Source organism: Aptenodytes patagonicus, chromosome 1, assembly GCF_965638725.1.
Source record: "Aptenodytes patagonicus chromosome 1, bAptPat1.pri.cur, whole genome shotgun sequence".
Taxonomy (NCBI): Eukaryota; Metazoa; Chordata; class Aves; order Sphenisciformes; family Spheniscidae; genus Aptenodytes; species Aptenodytes patagonicus.
In genome coordinates, this window is record NC_134949.1 from 126,777,903 (window position 1) to 126,802,296 (window position 24,394).

At 41.3% G+C, this 24,394-nt stretch overlaps 1 protein-coding gene across 1 annotated transcript in view; it reads left to right on the forward strand.

Moving 5' to 3' along the window:
* The window catches only part of ABCG1 (ATP binding cassette subfamily G member 1), a 63,690-nt gene that overhangs the window by 19,253 nt on the left and 20,043 nt on the right, over nt 1–24,394 (forward strand). Inside the window, exons 3-5 of the mRNA XM_076354498.1 lie at nt 19,036–19,153; nt 19,918–20,050; nt 21,467–21,517. Of these exons, the coding sequence (XP_076210613.1) occupies nt 19,036–19,153; nt 19,918–20,050; nt 21,467–21,517 (302 nt within the window). The remainder of the gene's footprint in view (nt 1–19,035; nt 19,154–19,917; nt 20,051–21,466; nt 21,518–24,394) is intronic.

Below are 24,394 nucleotides of genomic sequence, written 5' to 3' on the forward strand. Positions count from 1 at the left end.
TTTGTTCTTGTTTTCTTTAGAAGTTGTAAGAAAGAATGGGTTGGAGCTCTTGTGTGTATCAATGGTGGGTCCAATTCATACATGTTTGGGCAATTTTGCCTGTTTATAACTGTCATCATTGAATTTCCTTCATTAGCTGAGCATTATTGCAACTCACTTCCCTGCGGTTTGCTGGTGACAGAAAACTGGAAGGAGTGTGTATCTTGGAGTGCAGAAGGAAAATACCAAGGTCTTACGTAAATTAATGGGAACATGTGCTTCGATTTGCAAGAGCCACTGAGAGAGTGGTGCAAAGAACAGGAATATGGTAGAGATGTTCTTCTGGCTGATTTTCTTGGGGGCTAGAAATGTCCCCTGACTGCACTGGGGGAGACAAATAACAGCACCCAAGGTCCGCAGATGGAGGGCACTTCTCAGAAAGAGCTCTCTGCACATGATGGGTGTCCATATTCCGTTGTGGCTGCATTTGCCTTCCCTGAGCACCTCTGATGTGGGGAAGAGAAAGGGCTGGTGAGGATGTTTTCTGGTTGTGGTCAGCCTTGAGAGGATTCACACTGTGTACCCCTTACACCTGACATACCTCAGAGGTGTGAGCAGGAGTGCACCGTGGTCTTTCTTCACAAGGATGAGGGGAGTGGGATAGGGGTGGCAAGAGCTGTGGTGTTGTCATCATCTTTTTTGCTAGCCACGCTGGCACTAATACACCTCAGGATTTGTGGGACTTGCCCAGTGCATTTTAAAAGATCGTCTCTCCTGTCTCCTCTTCTCCAGCTCCCCTAATTATCCACACTTGTAGCCATTCTGTGCAAGTGCTGACACTAAAACACATAGGAAGAAGTGGCTCCAAATGCTTCCAGGGTGTTTACAACTGTACACAAGAAAAGGAGATTGAAGATATAGTCAAGATTAACCTCTCCTTTTGTATTGCAGTATCATTATCTAATTAGATAAGAAGCAAAGCCCTGTGGCTTAGTCAGTATTAGAGCGTAGGCACCCATTTCAGGAGGAAGCCTTTGAGAAGAGCAGTCTTCAGCCGTCCACCTACACCATTTTCTTTGTGGCTTTGCAAGATGGAAAAAGTAACAGATGTAAACCTCCCCAAAGGCAGTTGCATGTTCTCCTTACACGCATTGCCTTTAAATAGACTTCTGCCCCCCGAACCACGGACTCTTGGACGATCCCCGTGGGTGACCCTTATCTTTGCTGTCCCTGGGCTGCCAGGGCAGAGATAGAACAGCTCCCCTGGAATTCAGTGGGTCAGACCCTGAGGAGAGGGTCTGCTGGTTTCAAATCACCCATGTTATTTTATTACAGGCACAGGTAGCCTTTATCAGGGAATTGGAGCCGTGATTCAGATAAGCTGGATGGAGAGGGAGTGGGAGGGAGCGGGGAATTCTTCCCAGTTGCCAGAAAAGGTCCTTTACCTGAACAAGGACTCTTGTCACCCAGTAGTTGCTTTGCCTTACTGCAGAAAATGGCCAAGATAGTTTAAATATATGAAGATACTGCAGCTGGGGCTGTTGCTACACAATTCACAGGCCCCATTCTTGGGGTTTATATACGTTGGGACTCATGCCTGATTCTCTGATTTTGGTACTGCATCAGTTCCAAAATGACTTTCTGCTTTAGGTTCAGCAAACATAGAATCATAAAATAGTTTGGGTTGGAAGGGACCTCTAAAGGAAACATCCCTCTAGAAGAGCATGTCTTGTGCAGTTTCCCCAAGCATTCTTCTAACATAACAGATGGTGGGATTTTTGTGGGCAAAGCCAAACTGCGGGTTTGATTAAGTTTTGAATTTACGACTTTATGTGAAACTAATCCTGGTGTGACCTTCGCTTTACTGACATACAAGGGTCTTAGAGTAGTGCTTTGGGTTCCTGTAGGAAAATATACTGAGCAAACCCTTTCATTGTATTGAGACAATTTATCATCAGCAAATAAATGGAGAGTGTGGGGGAGAAGAATAGAGTAGATCAGATTCTGTCCCTGCTCCAAGGTCTTGATCTTAATATTTGATGTCAGTTGACTAAGAACGTGGGACCATGAGTCTGACCAGGGCGTCTGGAGGCTACTGTGCTAAGAGTAATATCAACTACAAAATACACAAGAACTCTTACAAATGCAGAAGTGGAAACTCATCTGTTGGGGGCAGATAGCAGAGCTTAAAAGCAGTTTGTTGGGTTTAACTCAGGTCTTCATTGGAAGTGGCGTGGTCACTCGGTTTTAACACGTACATACAGAAATTTTAAAAAATAGTAGTATTTTGAAAATGTTGTGATCTGATGACAGAGCAACATTCTGCACTTGTGCCATTACCCAGATTGCTGCAGCCCCTGTCAGCATAAGGTAATCTCACCTGTTGGCACAAAGACAAAAAAGACACATTCACCACTTGCACATAATGATCAAAAGCATTTAGCTAGCACTGAAATGAAAACTAACAATATTAGAGATGTGCTTATTTTTCCATTTGCACACAGGCTGCAGCTGTCATTACTTTCCCTTGTTCTGTCACTTACATTTAGAAAAAATTGCATGAAAACTTCGAACTTGTGCATCTTCCGTATGGCGCTGAATGCACTGCCCGTAGAAGGACTGTCTGTAGCCCAGCAGACTGCAATTGCTTTATCATTGTTTGTAATGAAGCTGTTCATCTCACAATGAGATTTTAAATTATACTTAGGTATATCAGATATTTTTAAAAACATGGATTGCATGAGCGGTTATACCTCATAGGTAGTAGACCACATTTTTCCTTGGGCATCTCATAGCAGTGAGAGACAGGCTTGACAGTCAGATTCATCTGAGTCCATGTAGGTTTCTACTGCATAAGAGGCTGTGTGCAAGTTAGACAACAACCTAGACTCTTTTTATAGACAAAAGATTTCACTGACGGTCAATGGAGTGTAGATTACTATTTGTTTCATCCAAAACGAGCCGAACAAGTGACTCTCCACATTTACTAGGAGGAATAGCTGTGGTGGGGTGGCCCCGGCCAGCAGCTGAGCACCCACACAGCCGCTCTCTCAGTCCCCCCCACCAGAATAGGGGAGAGAGTCACAAGAGCGAAAGCTGAAAACTCGTGGATCGAGATCAGGGCAGTTTAGGAAGTGAAGCAAAGCTGTGTGCACAAGCAAAACGAAATAAGGAGTTTATTCACTGCTGCCCATCGGCAGGTGGATGTTTAGCCACTTTCTGAAAAGCAGGGCCTCAGCACGTGGAAGGGTCATTTAGGAAGACAGATGCTGTAACCTCAAACGTCCCCCCTTCCTCCCCCTGTCCGCCAGCTTTTATTGCTGAGCACAATGTCGTACGGTATGGGATATCCCTTTGGTCAGTTGTCCCGGCTGTGTCCCCTCCCAGCTTCTTGTGCATCCCAGCCTACTCTAAAAAAAGAAAGCCTTGACTTTGTGCAAGCACTGCCCAGCAATAGCCAAAACACAGTGTGTTATCAATACTGTTTTAGTCACAAATCCAAAACACAGCACCATAGGGGCTGCTCTGAAGAAAATTAACTCCATCCCAGCCAGACCCAGTAGACCAGCTCACATGCAAATGTTTACATTGTAGATGTTTGCAGCTGGTTAAAATAAATCCCATCTTGAGATTTTGAGTTCCTGATATATCAGTATTCCTAAGTGGAAGGTTTTCACTTTCCAGTCTTTGAATCTTGCAATATTGCTGTGTGCCTAGATTGTCATGAATCCCTGCTTTTAATCCCTTAGCCTGTGTCAGCTACGGAACTAGCGTAAACTTGTGCTGCTGTATTGATTTTAGTGGTGCCGCGTTGTTTTACAGGAACTGAGTCCGGAGAGTGCCTGTGGTTTTTAGGAACAAAGCATGTGTTTTGAGGTGACATGGATATTGTTCTAACTGTGTCTCTTCATTATTTCATTTAAAGTGACAGTATTTGCGAGAAAAACCATGTAAACAGCCTGGACTCTTACCTCCTTTTTCTTTCCTGTGTGTACTGGTATGTTAATAGGTAGCATAGATAAATGACTTACAAAAGTATGTTAAGTATAGGTAGACCAATCACATAGAAGTCATACAGTAGGAGAATAAAGAAACCTCAAGAGACAAGTCAAGTTTAATTTTCTGGTAATGTATCCAACCAGCATTTTTTTTGAAATGTCATTGTCAGTTTAGTTGGTGGTCAGGAAAAAATGGAAACGTGTTGTCTTGACTTTGGAAAGCAGATGTATTTTGGAATATGGTTTACAAGGACATCTAATTAGAAGGATGTGAGAAGACCAACGCTCTTTATGTGAGTCTCTCTTACCAGTGATATACATGAGTCTTCAGGCTATTAACACAGCTAATTTCTTTTGATGGACTTCCAATTTGTGGAGGAAGCAACTGCTTTCACTACCAAATTTTTCCTGTCCCAATAGACCAGTTGGATCAGCCAACATCCAGCTTAAGTCTGTCCATAGCTAACCCCTTGCCTTTTCATTGAACAGATGAATAACCTAATTGTAAAGAAGGACAGAAAGTGTCAAAAGAAGCTACAGGTGTTACCGGGAAATGAACCAATGCAGAGATAAAGTATAAGTGAAAGAACCGTTAACACAGAGGGTCTCCTGATGAGCCTATAATGAAAATCCCTCTGGAAATTTTCAATATCCTCTTTTTGTTGGAAAATGGTAGTGTATCAGAGTAGAAACTTGTTTCTTCACTGTATTTTTCTGACTACATTTTCATGGAGATTTGTTAGGTCGAGGACTTTCTATTTAGGAAGAGAGAAAACCCAATCGAGCTGATGACCAGGGCACTTGAAAATGTAAGAGACCCAAGTTGGAGCTCTTAATCTGACTCAAGGACTTAGACTTGGTTCACCCTCATCTCAGTGTGTTCCCCTGGCCTCTGGAATGACTTGTTACTGGTTTGTAAAAAACACAACCAAACAAAAAATCCACCACCAAAACTCAAAGTTGAGTTTTCTCTCTGCCTCAGAATAAGAACGAAACGGAAACTTGAGGTGGAAGTCATGCTTTGGTGAAATGAGTTACTGCTTCCCAACTTGCTTTACTAATAATTTTGTAGATAATTTAGAAAAGACAGGTTTTCCAAAATGCTGAATGATTCTGATGCTTTATTTTAGCACGTCCTGAAATTGTGAATTAAAGTTCATTACCCTTTTTTTTAAACTTCAGATAATTTTAATGTGTACATTTGAATTTTTTCAGTACGTGAAATAGATGTTAATCGATTTGATACTTATACTGCAATCTAAGTGCATCTGTCAAATGATTATTTCTATTTTGTGTGTGAAGTGTCGAAGAGTTTTCCTCTTGAAAATTCATCTTACATGGGATATATTATTGATAAAACATTTAATTGCTTAGGATATATGGTTAGCAGCAAGACCCAAGCTTTGTTCATGCTACTCTATAAGCTTCAGCTAATCCATAATATAAGATGTAGGTCAGCTGGAGCTTTTTAAAACAGATAGAAATTTAGTAGTTTATGGTAGTTCAATGGATGTATCTCCCTGCAAGGCTGCCAACTTCTCCAGTTCCGAGTTGCAAAAAAAGCAGAAATCAGACTGCTGAAAGGCACTCACTCTAACTCATTTTCATTCCAGAAGCAGCAATGCCCTGTGCAGTGGGTTTTGTTTGTAACATATTCAGCACTGACATGCTACAGAAGATGATAATTAGTTCAGTGGTGTTTAGAGGATTTTATATTTAGTTTGCTGACAACGAAAAGTATTTTAATTTGGGCAACTTCATTAGTGTAAATATTCAAGAAGAGACATAAAAACACAGTTGTTGTAAGCAAAATGTGAGAACTGGAGGTAATCCAAGGTTCATTTCCGCACACACTTCAGGTTTTCCTTTATTTTTACATTCAGGATCATAGGTTATATCTGTTACTAGATTAGTGCTAGAATAAAGTAAATATATTATCCTGTGTTTCTATTTCATGAAAGTCTTAAGAGTGTTGAGGAGAAATGGGCAGGATCAGTATGGCTATTTCTGAAAATAAAAGTCTCCCAGGACACATGCTCCAGCCGTCCATATGGCTGGCCACAGGGATGTCCTGCTGCCCCAGGAGCTTCTTCAGCCTCAGCGGTTCTTCTGAACGTGACTCCTGTTCTCATTCACTGAGCTCTTCCAGTTTTGGAGGACAATCGCTGAAGTTTCTATCCGTGTCTCTGCTCCTGGGCATATATAGTAGAATTAAAGACTCAATGCATGAGTTTAAAATGTACTTTCTAAGACACCTCTGATATTTGCCTCTGAGCGTGTTTCAAAGGGTCCTCCTGGCTTCAAGCGTTCCTCCGCCTGCTTGTGGGAGGGAATGGGATGGGAGCAGTGGGAATGTGAGGAGATGGAAGTGCTTCTTGCAGTTTGCAGTGCAGAATTGGTTTGAGAGGGTGGGAAGAGGCAGGAGAAGGATGTGCAGGAGTTGTTCAGAAGGTCGGATGGCCAAGGTGCTCGGCAGTTGCCTGTTCTTTAGAGAAAGTTCCTGCAACAAGCTGTCATCACTATTGCAGTTGAATAAGACTACTGTGAAAAACTGCTTTTTGTTTGGAGTCAAATGTAATATTTTGAGTTATTGAAGCTGACTTGTGAGCTGTGATTTTTTTTAAAGGTCAGACACTGGCAACTTTTAAATTGCAGTGACCAGGACTGAAAACATTTTTCAAAATCCAAGAAATGTTGCTCCCCATGTCTGTAAGGGCTAGGGACAAAATGTTGTCTTGTGAGCATGTAAGTCATCGCAGAAATCTGTGTTTTAAACAATGACTCTTGTTTCTAATAGTCTGGGAAAAGGTATGTTTTTTTCCTATGCAGTTTGCAGGAGATATTTCATCACATTCCAGTTTAATGTAGAGTTTGTGATAAAGATGTACGCAGAAGTATTAGGGAAAGCTTTTCTTTACACACCAGGCTCTTCAGACTAGATATTGCCATCAGGCCCAGCTTGGAGGAGAGAGGTGCTACATAACTTCAGCCGCTTCTGCTGTAACTCTAGAGAGCCCCAGGGCCTTCCTCTCTAGCCCGTACACAGGTAGGTAGGAGGAGAGAGCCAGAGTTTTACTTTTGCTTTTTTCCCTTCCCGCTTTCTTGCTCTGTGCATGCATGTGGGTGGGGAGGGGCTGGGAGGAGGAAGGGAGAGAGCAACAGTAAAAAATGTGGTGACTCTGAACATCAACACAGGAGACCCATAGTAGTCTTCTCTGAGGGAGGAAGGGTTTCTGTCTCCCTTGTTACAGAATGACCCAGCTGGATCTGCACTTTGAAATGAAAGCAGATGGAGCAGTTCAGTTCATAACAGCTGCTGGACTATTTTGGAATATCTCCTACTTGAACATTTTTTTTAAAAGGGAAGGGATGTTGGGAAGGGTTCTGGTTTTATCTGTGTGTAAGATTGTGAATAATACTATTTGTACTTTGAGATATAAAGGTACTGCAATTATGAGAAATTGCTTTCTGCCTGACTGGCATACGTAAACAGCTTTCATCTCTAAATCTATGTATCAGGCTCATGACTTCAGTTTGTCATTCGAGGGAATGTGTCAGCCTTTCATTTCAAATTGTGTTGGCTCTTCTTTTGTCAGGAAAGACCTTTCTTGCGTGCTTAAGTAACAGAAACAAAGGCAATTAAAAAAAAGGCAGCAAAAAGCAATTATCAAACAAGGATTAGGCTATGGATATTGCTTTGAAAAGACATTTCCACTAGATTCAGAAGAAGACAAAGCTGTGCGTCATTCATACATGGTTTTTTTTTTTCCCTTTCATGTTTCCTAAGGGTGGAAGATAAATTAGGGTAGCTATTTTCTGTGCAGGCAAAGTACAAGCTATGCCCCAGATCTCCAAATGCTTCAGCATGTAAATACTGCTTCTGAAGCCATCAGGTCTTGCTGCAAGTACAGATTTATTTGCATTCATGTTTGAAGGTTACTTTCGTTCATTGACCCATTTAGTTGTCATTCTCTATCCTCACTTGCAGGCATATGGCTTCATGTGCATGCGAATGGAAGATGAAGAGCTTTAACTCTCTCAGGCAGAAACATTCAACAGAGAAACCGACAAGAACCGAATTTTGCCGTGGACATATCTGATTACAATTAATAGGCAGGACCCATATATAATCGTAATCATCCTGTAAACCTCAGTAGAAGGCTGTAACTTTGCTGTAGGACCAGATAAAGGGAGCTATACAGAAAAGGTGAATACAATGAAAGGCTCAGAGCAGCTGTTCCAGGTGGGACTACTATCAACCAATATGAGATATTTCTTTAACAAGAAGGGTGTCTAGTAGTTACTTGGGCCTGTTATTGGCTCAGGTTGCATCGATGGGTTACTTACGTACTTTAGCTCTGCCTGGTCATAGCTGTGAAGAGCGTAGACTTAAAGGGGGCTGGCACAAAACCCATCCATCTCACAGCATGGTAGGGAGGTGTAATCAATAGTTGCAGGAGCAAGGAGGTGTGCCCACGATGCTGCTGACTCCTGTTCTGCTCCTCCGTACTGTTGGAGGAATGCATGTTTCAAGAAAGTCTGTAAATTCTGTGTCCACCTGCAAGCACTTCAGTCTCCTGTTACTTGGTGGTATGGGTCCTGTGTACATAAAACCCATCTTGTTTATAGAGAAACATTGCCTGGCCAGGAGATGCGATACAGCCAGACAAGGTGAGTGAGGTCGTATAGTCTACTAAACCTTCAAACTCAAAATTAGGGGGTTGCAGAGCTTGCAGCCTAGCAGACTGTCATATCGAATCAGCTATGCTGAAGAAAAGCAGTATTCAGATACTAAAATAATGCGATGAGCAGCCTGCATAATAGAGAAGGAGCATGGTGCACACAACTCTTATTTCGAAGTTTCAAAAGAGTGAAATCTTTACTTAGTCAGGGCTTTTTTTGTTTGACTGCACAATATGGACTGTCAGATCCAATGTCTTGCATAAGTTTAATATCTAGTCCAGGGATCTGAGAGAACAATGAAATTAAAGGGACTTTTCAGATTCTTTATAATCTACAGTTTGGTTTAACATTCTCCCTCTGCTACGACTCAAATTTCTCATCTGGATTGCCATCTTCTCATCAAGGCATTCTCTTTTATTATACAACATGGCCTACAGTAACTAGGGATTTCATGTCATAAATCTTGGCTTGGGGGCTTATGATCTCTCTTTAGGTTCCAATTTACTGTATATTTTACTGACTTGCCACAGAAGGAAGTTAGCTGATATGTTTAGTGCAAAGGAAGTGCACTGATAGAAGTCAAATCTTAGGCACCCACACAAACAAAATTCAAAAACTGCTTTAAAGTTTGTTTGCAAACATTTAGCTTTAGATTAACATCTAATCTTCCAAAGCACATTTGGATTTTTCAGGCTTTGAGATGTTCTGGTTAAGTTTGAACCAAGTGCTACCAATACAGTGCTGTGTTCTTGAGCTAGTAGATAGCTTGAAGCAAAAATTCGTAGAGATTTGAACTGTCCTCAGTTATCAGAGCACGAAGTAAGTGCTAAATACTAATGATAAAGTAAAAACACAACGTCTGATACATTCATACATCCTGAACACGGGCAGGTGCTCTTCTTGATATGTTCATAGGAAGCATCTGAACGTGTGGAGTGCCAGTCCAACTTGAAGATTTTGAGTGTGCCATTTGTGTGCTTAATTACTGCAATCCAGCAGGCGAATGAGGGACCATGATCAAACTGACATTTAAAAAACACAGAAAATGTCTTGATATCCATTTTGTGACTGATAGTGAAATCAGCCATTATTTTGTTGGCAAAGGATGAGATTTGTCACAGCATCTAGAGGTTTGGTGTCTAGTCTAAGCCAATTGTCCTGAACTCCCACTATAGTTAAGAGAAAGATGCATTTCCAGAGGGTTATTTATCCCTTCCCAGAATAGGAATGCAAAACAGGTAGAATTAATTACCTGTTAGGTGTGCCTGTTTCTTTCTATTTATGGGTCCTAAACAATGAATTCAGGTTAAGTGTCAAACTTTTAGATGTGTAAAATTAGGTAGATAGAACGTTACAAGGCTCGCTGTGAGCATGGGCTAAGCTCTTCATCTGAGTTATGAATAATCCGTCCCATGATCACTGAGTGGGAAATCGGCTGTGGATCAAGAGCAGTATGTTTAAGAAGGCCTGGTTGTGGGCTATGTTAAGAAATGCAGTTTAGTCCACTACAAAGAGCTTTGCTGTCCAGGGGGATTTCTTTTTTTTTTTTTTAAAGCATGAAAGACTTACATTTTTAGGTTAAGAGGAATGGATTCCTCATTTCTGGGTTGGAAAGGACTTTGAGGCAAAGGAGTGTGGTTTGGTTACTTCAAGCGCTCACTTAGCTTTTCTGCCCTCTCTGTCCTGATGTTTTGGTGCCTGGCATGCTGTTTTATAGACATTTACATAGTGAAGGTCGTTTCTCTGAGGCAAGGTACAAGAATGCATTACAATTGTAAAGTCCCTTAATTGTCCTAAAGCAGGGCTCAGAGCTTTGACGGTGGGAAATCCTGTTGTTCTAGTTGAGAGGCATGTGACTAGAATAGAAATATATGGATGTGTGGATTCTAAAGCTAAAGTGGAAAAATGATTCATAAAAAGGTTTATTCAGTTGTGATACACAAATGATGGTGGAAGCCATGAACCAATGACCTGTGAGTTTACATATAGGTTTTATTTGGTAGACAGTTACCTTAAACATGTTTATTATTTCTAGTGTGACTTTGCCCCCCAGGCTTTATAGAGGTACAGTTCAGGCCAATATACAATTAGGAAAGTTCCTATAATTAAAGCAATATATTTTTTCACTCTGTTTGTCAGGAAAGCTGTTTCTGTCCCACACATTTTCTGGTAGTTAAAAGATGCCTCTTTTTCTTCCCGAGTATCGGTACCTGTAATTTACTTTAACTTAAGCCTGTTTGAACTCAGTGGGGAGCCTGGGAAAGAAATGTCCATTTAAATAATCCCCATCAAGAGGTTTTTTTAATTCAAATTATGTAAATAATTATCAACTGATACAGATAATCCCTCTCATGTGAGAATTTACAAACTCTTACTTAAACATTAACAAACCCTGTCTATAGCACTGAGAGGAAAGCGTTCTGTACTCATGTAGTGAGTGGGGAATACGGTGCCCTGGCTGGTTAACAGCAGAATTAGAAATATATGGAAAACATCTCCCTGATGATATGCCAATTTATGGAAACACCGTGGCTTTGAACTAACTTTGATTTAGGTGAAAAGCCCCAAGTATCTTCATCTTATCATCGGGAAGTGATTTAATTTTTGTTTCATACTGAAATAAAGCAAACAAGCAATCCAGTTTGGAATGAAACGGTTTGAATGGCCCAGCGTGAATTGTGCATAAGGGGTAATTCCATTTAACTGTAAGTCCTATTTCTGTTTCAGAATGGAAAAGAAAAGGTATCTCAAGAGACGGATTCCTGGGTGGCACAAACTGCTGGAAGGTCCCCAGCTGCTGAAAGGGCTGTCCTACCTCCCCGCCCTGCTTGCAAACTGTGCCATCTTGTCCTGGCAGTGACAGTCCTGCAGCCCATGCAGCTGGAAACAATCCCTCTTTGTTCTTAATTTCCCAGGAACGGTTTCCAGGTGGCGGGGCTTGCTGTCCTCACTGGTTGTGTAGGTGCACTTGAAAGCCAGCTCAGGGAAAGTGATGGGAAGGTGTCCTGGGAAGAAAGGGCAGAAGGACACTGCCCACTGCCCACTTCAGTAACAACATCATCTTCTATTGCTGTAAGCTGCTTCTGAAACTATATGCTCCAAATAGCCCCAAACCCACAAAGTGGGCCGCCACCTTGGAATAGCTACTAGTCACTGCGCACATCTCCTGGTATGTGTACAGCTATCACGTTTACATGCACAAACTGGATGGCTGTGTGACTGCTGAGTTGTAAAATGGAACTGTAAATCATCAGGAACTAATTTGCATGCACAATTATGTTACCAATGTGCAAAGAAGAGGACCACGGCAGGGGGGTTGGACTAGATGACCTTTAAAGGTCCCTTCCAACCCAAACTGTTCTATGATTCTATAACCTGCACCTCTTTTCATGTGCAAATAAACTATGTGGTCGTGACTGTGCACTCCACAAAGTAGCACAATAAATGCAGGATACTTACTGTCACTGCCCTCGGTGCTCTGCAGCGCCAACCTGCTGGTCTTCTGTAAGTGCATACTTGCTTCTGGGGTTTAGGAAGGTGCTCACTCAGTGCAGGGCGGGGACAGAGGAAATAAAGCATGAGGAGACCGAGAGAGACTCCATGGGACGGTGATATGGGATAGCTTTCTCCAGGAACTTCACGTAAATCTCTGTGCTGCCACTCCTTGCTTACCCCTGCCCCACGGGGATAAATCTCTGTTAGATGAAGCAGGCCGGCATAGTCTCTACCAGTAAACGTGTAGATGTTTTGCTATGACAGTGGCTTCTTCTCAGGGGTGAGAACAAGAGTTGAGATGCAGAAAGTGAATAATAGTTAGAGAAGGATTGGGCGAGAGGACTTCTTGTTGGTATATATTTACATATATTTACATATATATACATATATATACACATATATTTACATCTAGGTATATGGAAAAAGCTTTTTTGCTGGTGTAAAAATGAGAAAGAAGTATGTTTCCTAGCTAATGTTTTATTACATCTACAAATGTTTCTAGTGTAAATCTGGCCTTGGGCTGTTATCTGTGTGTGTTTCTCATCTTGTGCTTCTCTGTGGAGTTTCTGCCAGCATTCCCCAGCTGTTCAGTTTTCTGATATAAATCTAAGGAGTCTACAAATGAAGTGTCTGCCAGATACCATGAGGATGTTTTCCACATCTGGATGGACTTCTGCAAGCTCTTTCTCTCATCCATAAGTCACTAACTTTCCATTTAGTATGATATGTGACCTGTTTAGTCTGGTTTTCCCTTACTTGCGTTGTTGCACAGTAGGTAGTCCAGGGAATGGTCTTTACCCATCGAGGTGTGGGTATGGTAGATCTCTGGGGCAGCAGCAAAGTCATGGATTTGCTAGGAGCATTTTTCCATAATAGGAGGACTCTCTACTCCTGCCTCAAGGGGAAAGGTGTGGATGTGGCGTCTTGATTCCACTTCCCTTATTTGGGTTTTGTGTTGGAGAATTCCCTGGGCTTTGGCATAGTTTTTTTGATTGAAACAAGAGGAAATGGGCTGAGGATTAAGCCTATAAGTTTTAGAATAGGAAAATGCAATGGAGTTTCTTTAATGGAACAGGGTCAGTATACAGTGCCAAGAAATTGCTGCGGTTTCTCCTCATGATTTAACAAACAATTTGACTGATGACACTGTAAATGAATAAATTTGTGTATTTAAATTGCTGTTTAAAAAGTGTGTTGCTTGTTGAAGGCATGGAAGTAAGGCAGGTTAGTAACAGAGTACTTGCCAGAGGCATCTTCTGTATTTCCAGGTGGGTGTTTCTGAGCAGGAATACATCACATCCCATCTAAAAAAGCACCACAAAAAGACTTGACAATGTAGTCCTTTTTAATAAAGAAATGGTGCACTTCTACCTGGCTGCAGGTAGGGAGTGTGGAAAAAGGAGGTTATCATGCCTTTGGTTTTGACATTTTAAGTGCCAAACACTGATTATTTTGTGGCTCCATTTTCAGTCATTTGTAGTTTTGCCAAACTTGAGCTGTTTGAGTTGAAATTTCCTGTGTTACATATTTGCTATAGTGTATTTTCTGAGAAACCTTTAAGCAATTTCGGGCCAGGGGTACTTGCGGTGTACCAACAGCTATTTCCTGCCTTCAGAAGAGCTTGTGATGAAAGAGAAACAGTTCAGATATATTGGGAAGGGCAAATCCTGATCTAATTGCAGCGAGCAGGGAAAGCCTGCTGTGCTCACCTGGGACCTGAGATGGGCTTTGGTGCCTATTGACGGATGCAGAATTAGGCTACAATGCCTAGAAACTTCTAGGAGTCTGTGTGACATTTCTGAGTAACAAATGAGTATATTACTGGCAATGAAATGCAAATGAATGAAGCATTTTAGTCAAAAACTTAGAGACGGTATTTACCTGAGGAAATTCACTGTAAGGGTAGGAGTTTTAGTTACGATTTTTTTGGTGCTGATTCAGAGACATTCTGAAGCATGCGCTCCTACCCTCAGTACGGGGAAGGGGGTGGCTTGCTTCTTTCCAGATTAATCATAATTTTTGTGAGAATGATAAAACCAGATCTCCCCAGAAATCCTTGTAGAACCCACGAGGAAGCAGATAAAACCATCAACATGTTTTTCCCTTGCTGAATCCATTAGCAAAAATTTTGGTGACGAACAACGAGAGCACCCCTAGTATCTTCATCAATACAAAGGAGGTCACTCTCGATCAGCTCATTAAACAAGGGGCTGCTGTGGGCTTTGTGCTGCAGCCAGGCGGTGAGGGAAATCCGCCTCTTGAATGGGGGTCTGTTTAGGCCAGTCGTGTTTCTGGCTGCAAATCTGGTCTAATATCACAGTGCCTGGAGTTTGCTTTCAATGGGAAATCCTACCACAGAAAATGAAACACATTTCGCTTCCTGGGAGAAGCAGCTGAACTCTGGAATGTAATGTGAGGTGAAATCAAGACCAAAAAATTTTGTATCACTTGAATTTTCTGTTTCAGTTTTGATTTCTTACTTTTTGTAGTCTATTTTTAGTGGGTTGGACTGAGAAAGTTGCTGAGTGCTTGTTCTGGTTGATGATGGTGTATTAATATCCTGTTGACAAATCTGTATTTTAAGTAGTTCTTGAAAACTGGTATTTGGATTCCCATGGGCATCAACCCCTAAATATATTTTTAAGGGTGAGGTCGCAGTAACTCCAGGAGCGGACATTGGAAAACTGAAAGGATCGAAACTATTTTCTATTGGAAATCAAAACAGTTTTAAGAGAAGTAACTGAAAGTCATGATGCTAAACTTGGTCTTGATGTAAGTCCAGTCCAAAAGGAGACAGCCACTGTGGTGCTTGAACTGAATGGCCTGTAATACTCATCCATCTTGGGGTGAGTTCGCTTTGAGGTTCAGCCTTTCATTAAACTCTGGGGTACCAAAACTCCTTGCTGCACGGATCATGAACATGAACGTGAGCCGGCAGTGTGCCCAGGCAGCCAAGAAGGCCAATGGCATCCTGGCCTGTATCAGAAATAGTGTGGCCAGCAGGAGTAGGGAAGTGATCGTGCCCCTGTACTCGGCACTGGTGAGGCCGCACCTCGAATACTGTGTTCAGTTTTGGGCCCCTCACTACAAGAAGGACGTCGAGGTGCTGGAGCGTGTCCAGAGAAGGGCAACGAGGCTGGTGAGGGGTCTGGAGAACAAGTCTTATGAGGAGCGGCTGAGGGAACTGGGGTTGTTTAGCCTGGAGAAAAGGAGGCTGAGGGGAGACCTCATCGCTCTCTACAACTACCTGAAAGGAGGTTGTAGCCAGGTGGGTGTCGGTCTCTTCTCCCAAGTAACAAGTGATAGGATGAGAGGACATGGCCTCAAGTTGGACCAGGGGAGGTTTAGATTGGACGTGAGGAAAAATTTCTTTACTGAAAGAGTGGTTAAACATTGGAACAGGCTGCCCAGGGAAGTGGTGGAGTCCCCATCCCTGGAGGTATTTAAAAGACGTGTAGATGAGGCGCTTAGGGACATGGTTTAGTGGGCATGGTGGTGTTGGGTTGATGGTTGGACTCGATGATCTTAGAGGTCTTTTCCAACCTTAATGATTCTATGATTCTATGATTCTATGATTCAATGAACTGGTGGCCTAAGGAAAACGAGGTGGGTCAGGTAAACCAGGATTGTAGGTGGTCAGAAATTCCTAATATATGGCAGATGGATATGAAACAGTCCCTGTACTGTAACAATACAATCCCCTCCAAATGCATAATCTGTTTCTCGTGAAAGACATGTGACCCAATATAGAAGTTTTAGGTCAACTGATTCAGTTAAAGATTAGCCTCAATATTAGCCTCAATATTCTGAAAGAGAAGACTATAGTTACTTATGGACTTCAGTTCCTTGTAAAGGATTATACTGGGCATCATGCTACTGCTGCAGTGTCAAATCTTTTTGTGGGTTTGCTAAATTAACCTTTGTAATAGAAAGGCTTCTTATGTGCTTCCAGTCAAAAGAAGAGATGGTTTTGAGTTTATAACAACGTAAAATGCCAATGATTGGGATCCTGATCTAAAATTCATAGGTTTTTTCTATTTCTTCTTAAATCATGTTTCTCTGCTGCTTTGCAAATGAGTTGCAGAGATGTGTCCCGCTCTGATTTAACATTTTGTGCCGGATACTTAAAATGGAAATCTCCATCAGAGGGGCAGAAACAAGTGGAGGTAATGAGGGGGGAAGATACTGCAATTAAAAGTAAACTGATTATCATTTGTGAAATTATGTTTGGAAAAGTGACTTTAGTAGATGTAATGTTAAATCTCACAGTCATATGTAGTGAGAGGAAAGGCATCAGTTTTAGGTAATGTTATGTATGTTGATACATGTTTTCAGATGATGAGTGTGTATTTTAGATTGTACCTCCCTCAGTATTCATGGCAGTACACGTTCTTTATGCTCCCCTATAAGTTTGTGCAATATTTACTGTCTTGATCTTAAAAGTCATGATGAGCTGACTATTGCAAAACTCTTGACAAGAACCCTTTACCCTGGAAATCTGGGTCAGAACAAGCCCGTACAATAGAAATTGTCGTAATGGAGTTGCCATGTGATGTTCTGTCATGTTGAGCTGCTTTGTGGGGCAGACAGGGAATAGAGACAGACACCAGTGAGTACTTTACCCTGTGCACTACATGTGGGACCCGGTGAAAGAAATCCCATCCCAGTGGAAGTTAATGACAGGCCAATTTGGCCAGCTTTTGACCAGTGTGAGAAAGAGTTCCCAGCTGCGTATAACTTCTGTGTGTGGTGGATGCAAATAATTGGTGGTAAAGTCTAATGTTTGGGTCCCTTACATATTTAATAGGCTTGGGAGGTTACTGGTTCTCATTACACTTAAGGGAAAGTATGAAGGACTTTGTCTCTCTAGATCCCATTTAGTAAATATTGTCATGTTTGAAAGGTCTGATCTCTTCCTTGCACTTTGTCTTCAAATGCTGATTTGGATGGTGACACTGGGGTGAGGGACAAGCTTGTTGACCTTGTCGGGGTGCCACGGATTTCTCTCTTCGAAATAGCTGTTCCCTTTGATAGATTGTCTTTGCTTTTGTTCTTAGGACTTGTGCCATAAACAGGCAATGTGAATACACTGCTGTTTTCATACCCATGATATCTTGTAGCTTCCAAACAAGTTGTTTCATTCAGGTCCAGGACAAGATTTTATAGTGAAAAATTACTGGCCTGTTTTAAAAAAGGCACTCAAGAAAACTATTATTTTGATACATTTGGTCCATTACATTTTCTAGGACATTTGCCATGAAAACAGTAGGATCAAATATTTCTAGAGAGAGTTTTTGTGGCTACTGCTTTCCTCCTGGGCTGGGAAATGCTCAGAGAAGAGTATTTGCTGTGGATTTGGGAGAGCCCATGGCAGCATGACATTAATGGTTTTGGTGCAAAAGTTTGCTCTCTCTGGCATTGAAAGAGTGTGAACTGAGACTAGAGAAAAGAAGAAAATTTAAAGAGAATGCTAAGCAGGGATGAAAGGAATACAAGAAATTATGGAGTTAGGAAGAAGGAGAAATCAGAAGATAATCCACCATTCATTTGCTAGCAGCTTGCAGACAATGTGATTTTTTTACAGCATTTCAACATTCCAGCTACAACCTATGCTAATGATAATCACAGGACTGGGATAGTTTACATGTGGAGTATAAATGCTGCCTGAATATGCACCAATATGGCAAAATGGATTGCCCCATCCCAACACTGCATGTAAATGGATCTTCCACCCTTCAGTTTTAATTTAATTACAGAAACATTTTCAACATATGAGATTGTTTTTTGACACCTTACTTAAGATTTTTTTATTATTAAAAGTTTTAACTAAAAGCACTGGTAATTAAAATAAAGTAAGCAAGCAAAAAAATAAAAGGGAAAGAGATCCTGAAAAGTTTAAATGTGGTCAGGGCTCTCTCCACCCTCCCCACCCAGTCCTTATGCCTTAAAATGGGAATCATGCAGGACAAGATCGATGCAGCTAAGTCCAAATCTGGAATTCTCATTGGAGTCCAGTTTGCTTATACCTAGAGTAACACGGAGTTTGGGGTTTAAATTAAGGTTTATTGACAAAGGTAATTTACTCAGGATTAGGGTGAGATATTTGAAGGTGGTGGTGTGGTTATTCTAGAACAGCTTTGCCTGAGGACATAATTATTGTGGCATGATCTTCTGAAGTGGATTAATCTACATGAGAAGAAAACCTGCATGTTCTTAATCTGGAATAAGTATTTCCCTAGGAATTATTTTTACAGAGTTATTGTGGTCAGTCTCCCTGTCTAGACAAGCCTTTAGAGTTCTGATGATAATAGAATGAAGCAGGTTCATCTTTTCCTGTGTGTCTCCCTTTGCTGTGTTTCTTGTCATACCTCTTTTAGCAGGGAATGAACAAAAGGATGGGGCTTTGCCTTTGAGATCATGCCTATTACTCTCCAGGAAGTTGTTGTTTTGGTGAGAGGGCAGACTTTTGGCATTGAAGCTGCAGTGATTGGAGGGCAGTCTGCTCCAAGGCTGTGGAGTTACGTTGGCTGTGGAGTATTAGATATTTTAACAGAGACACCAGCATCCTAGTAAAATACTCTGAGAAGACACTTAGAAAATGGCAGCAAGGCTTCTTAGCCCTGTTTGAAAATTTTCCTACAGTGAATCAAGAGTGTGTGATCCTGTAATCCCACCATACTACTTGTGTAGTGGGAGGAGGCTGCTGCTCCCACTCAGAATTTGGCTTTCGATAGTTACTGCAGTGTGCTGATCTTAGCATCAACCTCTCAGCAGGTACCTGCTAATGCCCATTTGTCATCATTGTTTAGTGGAAATGAACTTTCATTGCCCCCCAGACATGATTGCAAAGGGTTCAGTGAACTTTTCTTTCTTCTTTCAGGTTATAAGACCCTTTTGAAAGGAATTTCAGGGAAGTTCAGCAGTGGAGAACTTGTTGCAATTATGGGTCCTTCAGGAGCTGGGAAGTCAACGCTCATGAACATTCTGGCAGGATACAGGTCAGTAACAATGAAAATCCCAAGTAAGATAAGATCACCTAGCATGATGGCTCCTCGGAGACAATAGCAGAAGAAATCTTACCCCAGTGTTTGTAGAAAACAGGTATTTTACAGATTTTGAATTAGATTCTTATTGCTTATATTCTTCTGTTTGTCCTGTTCTGGTCACTTAGGATTTATCTGTTAACAAGTCTGATCCAAAAATAGGAAGCAATTTAAAGTCCAAAACACAAAAAAATTTCTCCTTTCTAGTTGTGTAACTAATCTGACTCAGTACCTTATGTTTGTGATATTTTTTAAATCACATTTTATAAACACTTGAAAAAAATGACCCTTTTTACTCACCACTTTTATAGTGTTGATGTCTTCTTGACTAAACTGCAATGTGTGAAGTGACTGTGGTTCATCTTCCTGAATCCCCTGTTGTATGGCCAAATACAAAGTGTCTCTGTGTTATTGTCATTAGGGCACAAGGAACAGGATAGAGAAACCTAAAAAAAAATCACTTGAATGGCTTGATATTTTTTCAGACATTCATATGAGACAGCACACAGTTTGTACTAACTTCGAGTAAAATTTTCATCAACATTGTGTGAAGCCTCTAATGGAAGAGAGCGTAATCATGAAATAAATTAATCTCTATCCACTTTAACAGTTTATTCCATAGTGGGCAATAATTACCTCAGACTTCTACATACTGAGGCCTGGTGGCAGCACAAGTGAAGGCAAGATTCACCCCTGGTTATTTTCTTGGTTTGTTTCAGAGAGACGGGAATGAAAGGAGAAATTCTCATCAATGGACAGCCTCGTGACCTGCGCTCTTTTCGCAAAGTCTCCTGCTACATCATGCAAGATGACATGCTCCTTCCTCATCTGACTGTCCAGGAAGCTATGATGGTGAGCTTTGTTGCTCTAAATTTATTTGGGCGGGAGAAAATGGAAAAGTCTGTGTGTATTGTGCACATGTTCTTACTCCTGGTAATGCCACGAGCCGTTATCTCTGTTTGATCCCACTCAGTGAAAGTGCTTGGACTTTGGTGATGCCTTGAATTCCATTTCAGGCTCATCCTTCTAGGGGTTGCCTGAGCCTCTTTAGCTTTATGGTTTTCAATTTGTGACCAGCTTTATGGTTTGGAAGAAGATCTAAGGCTCTACTCCTTAGACGTCCTAGAGAATAGAACCTGAAATTCTGCACAGAATGAGCCTTTGTAGGGACCGTCTTTTTTCTTGGGTGGTGGATGAGTAACCTTGTCTCTCTCTTTCTCCCCATCTTCCATGTTCTGACTGCAAAGTGCTATTTTGACTTGAGCGTGGTCTCTCTGCTACTTCTACTCTTTTGTGCCTTTATTAAAGAAAAGACATTGTATAAAATCTCTTCTAGTTCTTCACAGGAAAACAACAGGAACAGAATAATCCCAAGACTTACAGGCAACGTAAATTCTTCTTACTGTTTTTCGTAGCATCAAGAAGTTTACTAATTGCCAGCTTGATCAATCAGTCTAGAAGTGCCTGTTGCTCAGTTGGAGAAATGAGCCAGTTTTTCTCAGAGGATGTTATCAAAATAAGGCTAAGGTTGCTTCTACTGTATGCCAGCATCAATTCACAAATTTTAAGGTCAGAAGAAATCACTGTAGTTTTTATGTGGCTAATTTTCTGCAAAGGCACTTCTCTGTGAGGAAGAAGTTCTGTTTACTTGAACTTTGTAGTCAGAATCCCATAGGGCCACTTTTGTAGAATTGGGCCCAGATGATAATTGCTGTCTAAATTAATCAATCAAGGCTCTGACAAAAATAATTACTTAACAGTTTAATTGCTTCTAATAAGGGTTAATCATAATGTTTTGTGGAGCTGCCTGTTAGGACAGCAGGTGACATCTTTCACAAGATTATTTATTTCTGTACTCATTTATTCACGTCTGGGAGAATGGCAGAGTTTAGTTATCATTATGGTATGGATGAAGCGCAAATAAACTGTGATGCTAGCATTGCCTGGGAAGTTAGTGGCTGTGCAAAAAACATGACTCTCCCATCTTCCTCGCAACCTCTTTGACTTGCAGGATGGCTTTTCTTTTCTAATACGCTTTTTGTCAGATGCTTGAGTGATTGCTTAAATCAGATTATACTCAGTTACCTACTGCACAGGCGTATGTGATGCTTGTGATTTGAATATTATAGTTCAACTTAAACTTTCCTGACTGGGTTGAAAGAAGTTGTTTAAATGGTACGTTGGGATGCTGTGCCTGAGACATCCACGGTAACTGGTTGTTGTGCTTCAGACCAGTTCAAAATCAAATTCCATTGTATTGCATTCCAGGTATCTGCTCATCTGAAACTTCAAGAGAAAGATGAAGGCAGGAGAGAAATGGTACGTATACTGTCCAGCAAACTGAGAATTTTGGGGGATGCCAAAGAGGGCTGTGAAGTGAGCTCTGTAAAGCAGACATTTTTACCTAACATTGAATTGCATTGGACTTGTAATGATAGAATAAATCATAACCTCAAAGTTGACAGCTATCATTATGAGGGAATGTTTACTACAGTCTCTATGAAAGTTGCTTTCAGTATGAGACTGAGTAGATAATTGTAAAAGATCTACTGAAATAAAATCAGGTAAAAACACAGGTTTTGTAGGATTCCTTTTAATGTACCTTAGCACCTTAGATTCTTGTCCATGCATGTCTGAGGGCTCAGGCATCTCATGTGTGGTGAGATAAATCAGTCATGTCTGGTAATGGTGAGTGTAGGCCTTAATTTTTCCAAGGACTAATGAAAAACTCAGCAGTTCTTGTAACTGCTGCAGAAATTTCTGTGCTCGTGTTTGAAAGCGTTGTTCTTCATGGCTATGCTGGTGGGCATATTGTTGCACTGGACAAGTTAATGCAGTTGCAGTTGAGATACAGACTAATGTATTTTGAAGCTGTGTTGGGTGACCGAGGTTTGGACAAGTAGGAAACCGGGCTAAAACATGCACGTATCTTTTCTAAAACACTGGGAATGAGTTGCACCATTTACTCTTGCACATTCGCTGCACTGTCCTGCTTCTGCCTGTGGCTGACATATGACTTTCCTGAGTGGGAGAGAAGTCCTGGTGTGTTTTTGCCCATGGAGACCTATAACCCAGCTGGACCTGCACTAGGAAGTGTGCTCCTCTCACCCATCTGATTGCCATGATTCCTCCCAGTCATTTGTTCTGACACAGGGCTGTCCTTTCAAAGAAAATACCTTGGAGGTGTCTGACCAGACAAAATGGCTTCTGACATGTTAGCTTGTGCATGAGGCAGCTTTCTTAACTGAATTTGATTACCTCAGTTATACTTTAAAGGGCTGGAAATGTGCCTTTTCAACACATTCATTCTGCACTTAAAATGTCTGGGCCTGTGTATTCCTAAGGACACTCAGAGCTCAGGTGTCTCTCTGTGCTTGGGTGGAGTTAGCAGAGCATGCCAAAGCTTAGGAGAGGAACAGTTCGGTGCTGCACAGTGTGTTTCAAAACCATATATGCCCAGGGCGGGTAATGTCTGGAGCTAAACATAAACAAAAAATCATGGCACTGGTGAAAGCAGAGATGGTTCAGGTTGTTGAGAGAGTCGTGAAAAGTGAAACGGTAGTTCAGAAAGTGTTTGGAGGTGTTTTGGCTGGCCTCAAGCTGTGTTTCAGTCCAGCATAAGGCAGCACCAACAAGGAGATGGTATGATCTCTCATACACTGCCTCCTCAAGGAGGAAGCCTCTCTTATGTGGGGGTTATGCTGAGGGCTAATGCAGCTCATGTGATAATATGGCCCCATGGCTAACATTGAGATTTACCTTCCAAGAAAGCTGGCTGCTCCTTCTACCTTTGTTAGGGACGTGTGTTACTCTGGACAAGACTTCTAGTGGCTTAGCAGCTCAGTTGTCCCACCAATGAAAAGGGAGTTACTATTGGTATAGGAAGCTCCCAATGTTTTTGCTATCATTACTCTTGTAAAATTCAAGTTTTGGGCTTTCCATGATTTTTCAGTGTTCTTTTTCATAAATAGAAAGAAGGGTGAGATTTTCATTTTGGTGCATTTTGTGTTCCCAAAGCCATGCACTGAGGAGACCCTCCGTGAGCAAATTAGGAAATCATGCAGGTGACTGGAAGAAGCCACCTTGCAGGACTCAATGGAAACCAAGCTGTGCAGGAGGAAGGAGGAGATGAGGGGACACAAGAGTGGGATTGGAGCATGGACATGAGAAAGTTGTGGCCTGCTGTCTCAGGAATATGAGAGGCTTCCTGCTCCTCCCCAGATGCCAGTTTAATTCATTTTTTTTATCTGATGGAGGCCTGAACTTGACTTGTTGGACTTAATCATTTCAGAGGAGTCTCTTATTCTAGTAAAAGACGCCTCTGACAGTAGCTGCATGTGATTCTTAAGCAGAGGTTTATAAAGGAGAAGGTGACACTACTTCTGACCCACCTGGTGAAAAGTATACCCTTTGCCTGAAATGTGAAAACTATGGCAACTTCAAAGGTAGAGCAGCCATTTCTGTGCCTGTCTTTTATCTGTATTTATTTCCAAATTGGAACATTTGGCATTTCTTCAATCTCAGAGAATCCTTGAAAACCAGAAGGAGCTCCGGAGAGGGAAACTTAAGACGAATCAACATATGTTTGGTAGCTTAAGATTGCTTTGATTCTCTCAAATACTTTTTTTTTTTTTTAAACAAGCTAAACACAGATTTTTTATTGGAAAATACATTTGTTCAGAAACAGCTGTTAATTTTATTTGTACTTTGAAAGTCTTAATTCATATACACTTTAGTAAGTTAGGCCAAGCAAGTTAATTCACTTGTTCACACTATCACTGTAATTACAAACAGCGCTTTGAGGAAAAATGTGTGCTGTATGCCTTTATTCAACACATATTAGAAGAGCAGTCATTTTCTAGTTAGTGTTACTGGCCTGTGCTGGACTAGATCATTCATTTTATTGTTGAAAATTGTAAGGTAAATGTTTATCATAGATAAATTTTCTGAATTTATACACTTGTGTTAGCAAGATTACTGATGCTCGTTTAAAACAGGGACAAGTGAAAAATCCTCCAGTGAACCATAGTTTAAGTTTCTAGTTGACCTAGCTTGTGCTGCCCGTGTCCCGTAGCATCCTTCCTAGAGATAAAGGGAAGGAGGTAGTTGGGCTCTTCTCTCTGAGAACGAGGTTTAGTGGGTTTTGTTCTTTTTTCACCCCCTCTTAGTGGGAGAGGTAGCTCCTGGAAATCAAAA